The sequence below is a fragment of the Bombus vosnesenskii genome, unplaced genomic scaffold, assembly GCF_011952255.1.
Source record: "Bombus vosnesenskii isolate JDL3184/JDL3185 unplaced genomic scaffold, Bvos_JDL3184-5_v1.1 scf7180000013262, whole genome shotgun sequence".
Classification (NCBI taxonomy): domain Eukaryota; kingdom Metazoa; phylum Arthropoda; class Insecta; order Hymenoptera; family Apidae; genus Bombus; species Bombus vosnesenskii.
This window is the reverse complement of record NW_022882922.1, coordinates 2,281,009-2,293,340: the sequence shown is the minus strand read 5'-3', so window position 1 is coordinate 2,293,340 and position 12,332 is coordinate 2,281,009. Positions and strand designations below refer to the sequence as shown.

General features: G+C 36.0%; 1 protein-coding gene across 1 annotated transcript in view; it reads right to left on the bottom strand.

The window, feature by feature from the left end:
• LOC117243170 (head-specific guanylate cyclase) overlaps window positions 1-12,332 on the bottom strand; it is a 48,295-nt gene that overhangs the window by 15,526 nt on the left and 20,437 nt on the right. Inside the window, exons 2-3 of the mRNA XM_033510423.1 lie at window positions 3,753-3,826; window positions 2,575-2,657 (exon numbers count right to left, since the gene is read on the bottom strand). Coding sequence (XP_033366314.1) covers window positions 2,575-2,657; window positions 3,753-3,826 — 157 coding nt within the window. The remainder of the gene's footprint in view (window positions 1-2,574; window positions 2,658-3,752; window positions 3,827-12,332) is intronic.

The following is a 12,332-nucleotide window of genomic DNA, read 5'->3' as shown; positions in this document are numbered from 1 at the left end:
ACGCCTTTGAATATTTTATATCCGCCGGGCTACATATCGATTGGTTTTCGCGCCATTCCGCGGTCATTCAATTAAAAACTCGGTCAAGCCTGTATTAACGAGTGACGCGTTATCAACGGCCGTGTGAGAGAGAGGAAAACGGCCGAAGACGTTTAAAAGAGAATCGCGGGGAATAGAAAAGCTCAACGAAATTAGTCCCGGATTCTCTGTATGAATAGATACGCCCGACGTTCTCCATTCATCGGACTCCAATTTTTCTTTTTCTTCTTCTTTTCTATTTTCTCTTTCCTCTCTTCACTCGCAATCCTTTTCATTTTTGTTCTTTTTATCTTTCTTCTTCCATTAAAAAGTCGCCACAGCGTCGAACGACGGCATTCGACCGAGTACCATCTCGAAAAAGAATTGTTCGACGTCCGGCGCCAAGTAAACTGCATAGAGCACGCAAATTGCCGTCCATTTATCGTAACCGTCAAAAAAATGAAAATGTCCCCATGGATGCGATCGTGAAACGCGTTTATAGAGGGCATCGATTTTATTTTACGACCCGTGCTCGTCTGCCCGTAATTCGACGCTATAAAGTGTCTTCTTTGAAGAAATTCTCGCGAAATTGATATCCGTACCAGTCTTGTTTGCAACGTGGAATGACAACAAAGACACGGTTGCGTGGATTTCTTTTGCTCGATGTCTCAACACGTTCACGGAGATAACAAACAGATTCGTTTCCTTGTCGAAGACAAGCAATAGCGAAGTTTTCGAGAGGAGATGAAAGGCAATACCTACGAATGTCTCGAAACGATATATTCGATGTGATGCTAAGGTTTTCGTAACGTTTTACATTATTCGCTGGACTACATATTTCAACTCTTAAACGTATCTTCCCTTCAATTTTATAACCAATTATGTTATAACTTTATTCTTTATTACGTTTTCATGACTTTGAAAAATATATAGAATATTGTATAATAAAAATTGTAGTACATTATTTTACAAAGAATTACAATGAATTGACTTACACCACTGTGATTCTGAAATCTATGTTACTTAAGTATATTCATCTATTCGTGCAACCGATGCAATATGTAACCTAAGCTTTCGCCATGAAAAATACGAGCAACAGCACGAGCAATCCATAAATGGACAGTGTCTTGCTACCTTCGTATGTGGTACACGAAACCTGCGAAGTATGGCATAACTTTTCGTCTCTAGAGATTCGAGGGAAGATTTGTCGGGTACGGCTTCGGAAAACGACAAAACGCCAATACTCATCAATACAATAATCATAGACTCGTTCTTATTCTGTCGCGCGAGGATGCCTCGTATGACTAGAAAGATAGAATACTAGATAGATAGTGCTTTTAAATTATAAGTTAAGTTACCAAAGAATAATAAAATAATAATAGAAATAGGGATAGAATGTTTTTTATGTAGTGAGTACCTGTTAGATTTGCAAAGTTTTATACGACGAATAAAAATAATTGAACATCTTTAAAAAATACAGGATTTAAATCGATCGATGAACAAGCTATAACCTTTTCTTGGAAATTTCAACGAATGGAGTATTGCATGTTATGATAACACAGTGTCTATATTGTTTTCTTCGTGCAAGTTTTAATCGTAAAAATTTATACCAATTTATCGTTAATATTAATCGTAATATTCTTTTAAACGTCCATTTCATTGTTTTCAGTAATTGCAGTAGTTATTACATTACGGCAATCACAAAATGCAGCGTACTGTAAAACAAAATTATAATGGATTTTAATATAATTAATATCGTTTCAATTAATATTACTACGATTTCTAGTTACGTCCAAAATGTTGCAAACTATGCTGCACAATTTACTAGCTATTGATATTAGTCATTAATAAGGTCGAAATGCGAAAAGAATATTAAACAAGGTGCAATTATTGATCCGAAATTTTGCTAAAATACGGGATATATAAAATGTGAAATTCGAAAATCACAGGAATAAAAAGATTAATGGTCGCTTGTCAGATGCGCACAAATGCTATAATTTTATGCATGTTTGTTAAGTAAAACGTATTGCTTTCATCATCCTCTCGCAAACAGAAACTTGAAATTTTGCAGGCATTCCATGGAACGGTTAACGTATGACGAATTGTTCGTTAACAAATGAGCACAATTCCCGCATTTGTAAAATTTTATTACTAAAAATGCAACATCATCGCGTTGACATAGCTAGAACTATAGTTCGAGTTGACATTAGATAGCTCTTTAGAATTTTTTAGAAAGTAAACTAAGGACGACAAAAACGATATTTGGTTCTGTTTTACGAGTACAGTAGAATCTCGATTATCCAAAGAATCGATCATTGAAATTTTCGAGTATTTGAACAGTATGTACCATGATTTTAATTCGAATAATCGAAACTGTATAAAAATTTAAAATTAAAGAAGAAAGTTGTAATAATGTATTATTACGTTCACAGATAATTCTTTGAATTTCTGTTCTTCATTCCTTTGTACCTTGAAGCAAATTGTTAAAGTAAACATGCACACCATTCTGAATACGCGCAAATACACATACACATCCTGTTAGCAATAGCATCTTACCGTAGTGATAACTTAGCGTCTCGTAAATGTCCTCCAGTAAGTTATAGTTCTCCTCGGCGTCGACATTGCGGAACAGCTTCTCGCTGAAATATCGAGCAAAACAGCTTGCGGTTAAGAGAGGTAGGAACTTCAATTAGAAACTCTCGCCGCGCATCTTTAACGACGGATTGATTCCGGAACGCGTTTCTTTGGCACTCGCTTTTCGAGAAACGTGATTCGTAACGTGAAATCGCGCACGTAAACAAAACAGTTACGAGCATTCAGCGACGCGACGTACCATTCGGTTTCGATGAAATTCAGTTAGCACGGATCAGAGCGGTTCATAGAACGATAGCTCTTATTTTTATTGGTAATCTCGTTAATCAAACGAGTTCGTAATTCACTGTGTCGATCGTCGAAATAAAGAATGGGGGAAAACTCTGCATAGAAATATTTATTAGTATTCGCATGGTTTTGAAGAGGGATGAAATATAGTATAATACGGATAGACTGTATGAAAACGGTTGATCAAAGTTTTTGAATGAGTTTTATATGTCGATATGTAAAAAAGTTATCCTTTTATCCTTTTCAACGTCGAAAATAAAACGCAAATTAAAGAGGAAATATATTCTCATGGAAAATTGCGTACAAATATTTAGCTGGGAATGCCGTATATAATTTGTGTATTTGATTTATTTCTGCATCGTCAAAAGCCTACATAAGTTATTAAATTTCGCAGCTTGATGTGTTAACGTATACCTGGAAGCGGTTCTTTTCCAAGAATTGTTTAATTAACTTAAGTAGTGTCTATTATAAATTTCCATTTATAGAAATATTTAAAAGCTTTTGTGTTTGCAGTTCAATGATTCAATAATATTTGCGATTAGCCCGACGCGACGATTTTGAATGAATTTGGAAATCGATGACAAATTCAGCTCATGACACGTATTGTACTTCGTGGAATATGGTTTTAACATTTATCGCGAATTTATTCCTTCGATGATGAACTCATGAAGTGAGAATTTCTAAATACATATCGATTCTCTCTTTCACGCTTCGTTTTGCTCGGCGACAGGAAAATTTCATTAAAAGCTTCGACCAACCTTTCCCATTTGTCCTCTATTTTAGGTGATATTTGCCGACGTAAGTTTGCTTCGAACGATCTTCGAGGGGATATATTTGCAAAATGAAATACTTACAGATACCTCGTGGTTGGATACGATTCCTCCTCTTTGCTTAAGAGAACTCTCAGAGCCACGGCAACCACCTCGTTCTGCAATAAAAGCGAAAGTAGAGATGTATAGCCGTGGAAGAAGATATCTTTCGTCGAATACGACGTGTGCTGTGTACAGAATTTACGCACACATACTGACGATTCTGTTGGGAAATTGTCAGTGAGAATTATAGCGATTACAGAAATTGCAACACTTATCCTAGGATGCTTCGGAAACTTTTGTTCCGTTTCGAGTGTTTGCTCTCTTGGCTGACACTTTATGTATGATGTACAGTCCGGCGTTAGTAGATTTAATGGCTCGTATCAGGATAAAAAGTTACTTCTACTTTCAACAAATTTTACGATATGTTCTTTGTGATTTACAGCTGAGTTTCAAGTGCTTTGTGCAGAATATTATAACTTGTATGTTTTTCATAACTGTCAAAGTAGATTTTATATCGTATTTATTTATATTTTCAATGAGTGATTTTCTATTTATACATTGAATATAAATTTGATGAGAACATCTTTTACATATAATGGTGGTGATCTTTACTGAAGATAAAAATTATTGGGAAAAGAGCTTTCAATTAAATATTTACCACATGATATTAGCGGTAAGAAGAAATATATCGACGTAATGTAAAGGTAGGTTAGAAGCTTCTTATCTTTCAATTTCATATAAAATGTCAATATTTGAATCCAGAGACATATTAGAATACTTCCTGTACTTACTTGGTAAATACTATCTGAACCTACGTGTATTTTCTACAGACGTGTGAGTGTCATTGCGTACTCAGCTGTCTGACATTTAAACAGCGCGCACTGGAAATCGGATTCCCGAGATGTAATTATTTATATTTCGAAAAGGAATTTCAAGTGTCTCGAACTTCATTTCGTACGTAAAAATTGCTATGTTTGGAATAAAAGTATAAATTTTAGGTAGATCTAAATTAAATGTTACTTAAATATAAGTTAGTTAATTTTCAATCTTTTATTGAAACGCGTCGAATTAACGGTATCGAAACATCAAGCAGACACTTTACTTTTATATCCAAGATGTCCTCAAATGTTCTAAAGATATCCAGCGAGCCTTAATCTCCGACAAAACCTTCAATTAACTTAATAAGTTTAACAACGTGTCGATTTCTCGTAACCTGTTTCAGTAACTTATATTTTTAGTAATTGGAAGAAACCAATATAGTCGCTGCAGTAAGAACGTTTCGCGTGACGAATTTTTCGAGAACTTCGCATAAACCACATCTGTCACTGGGGACCATAAGAAACGCGACCATGCTTCTATCCTTCTAGTGAACCCATAAAACGATCTTACTGTCAGGAACGATTACGACTGAACGATTACCTTTTTTCCTACTTTCTTCACGACTTTTTTTCACCTACACTATAACTTCCCGAAATATAAAGTTTTCTTTTACGATGCACGCGTAGGTTACGACGGAATTAATAATCACTTGAGATAATTTGATAGAGGTCGCTCGCGAACCGATCCAGCTTTTAATCGTAAATTATGACGAGCACTTTGCGCCAGAATTTATCGTTCCACTTGGTATTCCGCCACGGTTAACTATGTTCCGAAGGGAACGGGGGAAACAGAGAGGGAAGGAGCGAGAATTTCTACTCTCGAAGCAGTTATGTAGGGCATTACTATGCCTACGCGACCTTCGTTGCCAGGGTTGAACGCAAAATCGCTCTCTGACCGGTTCTCGACGTTGAATCACATTGAATTACGATTTGCATTTTCCTCTTTGCCCACCGACAAGAATTCTCCCCCTAATTTGGATGTGAACGCGTGCCTTGACAACCCGTTACCTCGTAAACTAACTTCTATTTACGATTAAGGTTACAGTCGAATGCTTTCTAACTTCCCTCGTTATTTACGATCCCTTTTTATCCGTGTCGATCCCTTGATGGGAATAATATGTATAAATTATTTGTGCCCAGATGTGGGATTGTCAAATGGGAGTGCAGTTTGTCAATAAAAAAAAAATAGGTGGATAATATCCCTGTAAAACATATTTGCTTTTTGCCAATTGATGATAAATTCTCAGTGAATCGTTTATGTAATTGCTCTCGATTATGGTGATAATAGTAGCATAATGTTTGTTGGGAGGATAATTGTAGTGATATCAATGAGTTTCTTGCTACCGGAGGAGCAGCTTCTGGACTAAGATAATAGCTAAGATGTCAGCTACTAGTACATACTCTCATTAGATTAAGAGTCTAAATTAAGTTTTTGCATGCGAGGATTCTGTAATGGAGTCAATCCCTCTGTTCGAGATTATATGACTTTTACATCTTATGTTGTTATGTATTATTAGGACATTATATATATAAATTACCATGAGATTTTCTTGACGGTAATATTACAAAATTTTAGAAGCTATTACAGTCTTTTTCTTTATTTTAAAAGTTTACGTACGTCAATGCAAAACTATACAAAGACGTTTCTACTGCTTCATGGATTTTTATATACACCGGAAAAGTTTTTGCATAGGATATATTTTTCAGGACACAGAATAAATTTCTAATCCGATAGCACTGGTTCGTAAATTCCATATGCCTGTTACTCGTACTGGAAAGTACCGTAAGGTCTCGACATGTATAAATCACGAATGACAAAAAAAAAAATAAAAATAAAAATGGCGAAGATCGTTTATCTGAAACAGTTTCGGCAGAAAATGAAATTTAACAGTTATTGCTGGTACTGGAATCCTTAATGATATTTATTATCGAAATATATCAAGCAAAGAATAGGGACAACTTCGAGAACAGTAGCGCTTAATTCTTATGAAATTGGAACCGCTCACCGTTTTAAAATGGCGGTGTTGGCTAACGAGCACTTTATGGCAAAGTTCCCAGAATTGCGAATGGAGAGATTTCAGTCAACAAGCTACCAACTTCAGAAAGATGTATCATGCCGAAGAAAAGGCTGCAAGTGGCTACGTGCAAACGCGTTTGACATCTTGTAAAAGCAGATCGAACGTCTCTTTGTGCACCGACTTCGTCGAGATCTTACATGGAAATGCGAGTTTTTAGTCTGAAACGGTGACAGGGAGCAGGAGGCGAGTGGAAGAAACACTCGTCTCGATCGATAACATAATCTCCATTGTCGTCCGGAATCCGTTACTTCTGTTTGGCGTCAGTACGGCCGCGTTTCATGAAAAGTTTCTCGATTTAAAAGATAGGACGTAGAAGCGTTCGCCAATGTCGAGTTGATTAAATTTCTTTATCACTGGCGGAACTCTTAAAAAGGAAAGTAAACGTTTGAAGAAGTAGGCAAATGGACGAGAATTTTATTTCCTGCTACTTCGGTTTCAAAAAGCTCGACCAGCTAAGAGCGGCGTGCTCCAATCGAATTCCCAGTCAAACTTCTTCCTGATCAAACAATAGCTCCGGTCTCGCGACACAGAATTTTTAGTCCGCAGAGAACTATGGAAAGATCCCGAGCGTATTTTCGATAATATGTTCACAACAATCGAGAAAAGGAAGATTTTCATCGAGTAATTGAAAGTATCGATCATTATACAGATTTTTATTTGGACTATCTATTCAAATTATTAGTAATATACATATTACAATTAAATGCGTGGTTCGTCAGTGTTTTCGTGAAGTTAAAATACCATTTTTTTCCATGCTAATAAGAAGCCCTATGATCAGCATAACACCGAACATTTATTTACCAAATTTTATTAGTCGATCTTTGTTCTCTTATAGGCAACCTATTTCTGCCTGTCTGCCAACCTAATATATCGAACAGTTATCGAATTTATTATACTCCACACTCGACGACACCTTTTACACCTTCTCGAGGGACGTGACAGTTTTTCGATACCATTCGTAACCGTTTTCGCATATGATTGATGACAGCCGTTCTCCTATCGATGCGTTAGGCGCGCACCTATGTCCGTACAGTCGCCACGCATACGGAGATCTATTAAAAAGAATTATTAGAATTTCCATAGTTGCTGAGTCGTGTTATGAATGTCTCGAAATCAAACGCGATCGTGATCGTAATTAATTCACATGGTTGGGCACACAGATAAGATTCGATCGATGAGGATTTAGACGGTGGGCTTAATCCGAGACATCGATCGGCTAAATAATGTAATAACTCGCCGTATACACACTTGCGCGAATAATCCGATTGGAAATTGCGCGCTCTCTCTTTCTCTCTCTCTTTCTCCCTCTCCCTCGAGGGCCAGTAATTTTCCAAAGTTACGTGAACTCGTTGGTTAGAATATTGGACACGATAGAAGTGAACGGGTGTGTGTAATCAACGAAAGTGAGAAACGAGTTTCAGTATTTCATGGGAATTCTGGCGCGATTAGCTGATGCGTCCCATGTTACGCTGAGTGTAATATGTTGAACAGAATTTGGCAGAAGTAAAGATCTTCCGGGTACACAATGTCTAGATAGCGGTGCTCCAATTGGGGCCAAAATCGATAGAGCATTTTCTGGAATAAAAGCGGAAGGTCGCTCAAACTACTCATGAAGAACACACGTTTAATTACGAATTGGTATTTATGGTCGATAAGATTTCTCGAAATTTTTCCACATTTCTCTTTGTTTCTTTCCTTTCTCTGCTTTTCATTGGTACGCGACAACACGTTGAAAGCTCCGGACAAAGTTTCGTCAAGATTTTCAGCGAGCTTTAAAGGTATTATACGATACACTCGGACGCCCCGCTCTTTATATACCTCTTCTACCTTCTCGTTTTGAATATGCATCAGGGCTTTTTGCACTTCTTTCTTAGCCTCAAGCTTATTAATGCGTTGAAAGCTGTGAGCCATACGATTTTTATACTGCATACAAATCTGGATATCGTGCACCACGTAACGAATACCGTGTAGCAAAGTGAATTGCTTTTTTATAACGTAACGAAATCACAATATTTTAAATTTTTAATCAACATCCAAGGTTTCCTCAATCTTGCAGCAACGAGTTTTCCATTTTGTAGCAAATTCAATTCTACGCAGATTTAATTACGTTATGAATATAATCTGTACAATTTAAGGGTATAGTTGTTATTATTCTAAAGAATTTTGCATCTCTGAGAATTGCATGGTTTACTGTCTCCCATGAAATTTTACGAACAACGTAATTTGTCGAAAATATAATCCGTACAAACGTTTTTCTAATTAAGTTTCGCATCCAATTTCCCAAATGTACATTTTTAGATTCAAAATGAGCACAATAAAATTCCTACATATTTTTGAACACAACGCGTACAGTTAAACGCGATATAACTGAATGCAGGCGTTCATTACTGAAACCTGTACTAAATATCTTTTTACGTTGCTCGTAATGAAGATAATACCATAATCTTTCATAATAAGTTTTGTATGATACATATAGTATATTCAGAAAAAATTTTCACAAGTATTCGAATACTTTCATGTGCCGGTGCATAACTGAAAGCATCTAATTATTGTAACATCGCGTTAAAACGAAGACAACATGAAAATTACATTCTGCACTCTATATACGCCGTACGTGCGACGAAATGCAAAATCCATAGCAGCAGCTGCGAGTCTGTTTCAACTTGGCGCGAATGCGAAGCATCGCCGACGGGATTGAATTTTTCAACGCAATGCTTGAATTCAGGTCGCATTGAAAAATACGTCAAGGGACGTTATCGTGAATCCTAGAAACAGGGTCTGACAGGTAACGCGAAATTAATTGTTTCCCTGCCGATGACTGACACGGAGACAGAAACACACTTGGTGAAGCCCGGGGACGACGCTTAAATTGGTCGAGTTCCGTTCCATTTTGACGAATTGAACGGCCAGAGGCTTGAAACTTCGTTACTTAGTCAAATTGGCGGGAATCAAGTTTTCCACGCGCGTGCACTTACGAAATCGCGCCGAAAACGCATTCACGTTCGCCGTGAAACGACATTAGAACGAAGGTTGTCACGCGGAAAACAGCCAATTTCATCTCTTATCAATACGGTCGAGTAATTTTAGTCGACACGAGTATTGGATTTATTCGTTGTATCTCTGCCATGCTGCTATACTTGAACACTTTCTCGAGGTTACCGTGACAATAACGAGTTTCTCTTTTACATTGAGGTAACATATAGTTAAGATTGTCCGCGTATGGGTTGCAATTCATTTTGATAAATTGCACCGATTCAAGTACGTGAACACATACCATAAAAAGTTCCATGAATATATTATGCGCGTTATACAAAACTTCTCGAAATTTCTTTTGTAACGCGACATAACATATTCATTCTCCTTGTTATATCAGAAACTAAAGATCGTATAGATTTATGCATTTTATAAGTAATCTATGGACTATATTAAGTTATGTTTAGAAACGAAAATTTTAATGACCAAACTTTAGTTGGATAATCTGTCTTGAACTATTAATTTTCCTTAACTTTTCGCAAAGACCCGAGGTTGGAATCTGTTTAAGTTTTAAGAACCGAAATCATTGTTTTATTAATGTTATTAAATCTTCTTATAGCGATGTTCTTCGTAAACTTTTAGATCTCCTCTCCTACTTTTAAAGTCTTGTAACACTGTATATTACGTTAATGGATGGTCTGAAATATAAATACATACGGCGTTATCTTGCTGAATTAATTATAGCGTCATCAACATCAGATTTAACATTAAACATTACCTACATCTTTTAACTCTGATGAAAAGGCATATGATAAACGTTTAGAAAAATATATATTATGATTCAAATTATTTAAAGGAAAATTTAAGTTTATTAACTTCGAATTTTCTATTTTTTTTCTTTTATTTCTCATTTGTTATCTTTCCTGTATCTTCGGCTAAAAATATGTACATCTTGTAAGAAAGACAGATTAACGAAGCATAAATCGTAGGACAAATGACAGTAGAAGAAATGACAGTAGAATTTGAACGAACCTAATTTCGAGCTGCTTCCAACATTGACGAACAGTGTTGCTCAAACACCAAGAAAAGTTTCGGTGAGCTCCAGATTTTCTCGAAACTTTTGGACCTTCTTCACAAAGCGCCTTCAAAACAAGTACCTTCGCTAGAATTAAATTTCTCTTGACAACTAATTCTACTTTAAAACACAAATGCTTCGTGCTGAAATAACTGATCATCGATCTAGAAATATTTAACTTTGACATTTTTTACTTTAGAGGATAATGATTTTCTAAAACGAAAAAAAAATAATAATACAATTAAGACAAAGGTCTAGTTTGTGTTCAATGATAAAAAACGAAAAGAAATTGTATTGTGCACTTGAATACAATATCTAAACAGCATATGAATTGTATAATAATCCCGGATACTACGACACAGCTTGGAATTAATATTTTTAAACGAAATCGCTTCTCACGTGGTTTTCTCGTATTCGGATTTCATTCGTACTTGCAAATATTGATATGATCGGACGAAGATTGAAAATTTTAATATACACAGTGTGTACATAATCGGAAATCGAACTGAACTCGTGCGCTACGGAAATCCTTGTATGAACCCTGTATGAAAATCAAACGAAACTGACCTAGGCGAAAGACGCGGTTCAAACGATGTGTTGATTCCCGATGCAATCACGGAAAGCGGCTACAACAGTAGAAGAACAATGTGGGATTACAATTGCCAAGAGGCAAAGCATTGTGAGCCTGTACTTTGTTGCTCGTTAAAGCTGATCTGCGGCGAAGATTTGTTTCTGGTGTTAGAAGAAGCGGTTTAATAAAGACAGCATTTTCACTCGAAGCGTGAACACGTACAAATGCCTGATTTTGTCATTCGGTTTATCGAATCTCGAAAATTTGTATCTGTAAAATCTGTAAGAAAGAAAAGAAGATGGGAGAAGAGGTAGAAATAGTTCTTTGCAAGAAAATAAGAAGGAAAATTCTTGTTTCTGTTTAATATTAATATTGATAAAATAGTTTCAGATAGACCTATAATCAGCTCTTGTGTGAAACCAAAGTTATTCGATTACCCGTACACCGTGATTCATGATTAGTTTGGATAATCAAGGTTCTACTGTAACACATAGGAGATCCTTTGACACCGGAGATCGTTATTAAAATCGCAGTACGCAAGATATTTTGTGTTTCTTTCATGTTCGCGATGTATTTTGCATTTGGTATTAATTTACTTAGTTATTTATACACTTACCATTATTGTCTCAAATCGGAATATAAGTTTTGTTTTTCATATCGAATACCCGTGACGGTTAATTACGTTTTGAAGGCGAATAGCTGAAAAAGCAAGTAGACGTGAGCGAAATGAGGTCGAGATGATAGAATTACGATGGAAAGGGATACCGTTTGTACGTCAAGCCAGATAATACATATTTATCCGATCTATGGTTCTTTCCTTCCATTTCTATTCGTACAACGCCATATTACATGGTCTCATAAATTTTATATTTCTGAACGATGAATTACGAATATTATATAATATTTAATATGTGCAATTTGAGGATTAATTAACGAATATCATATCCATCTAGTTACCAGATTTACTGGATTCAAATTATGTTAATGACGGCTAGCCGTAACATATTTAAACGTTATATCGTATAATTAAAATTTCGTAATAACGTA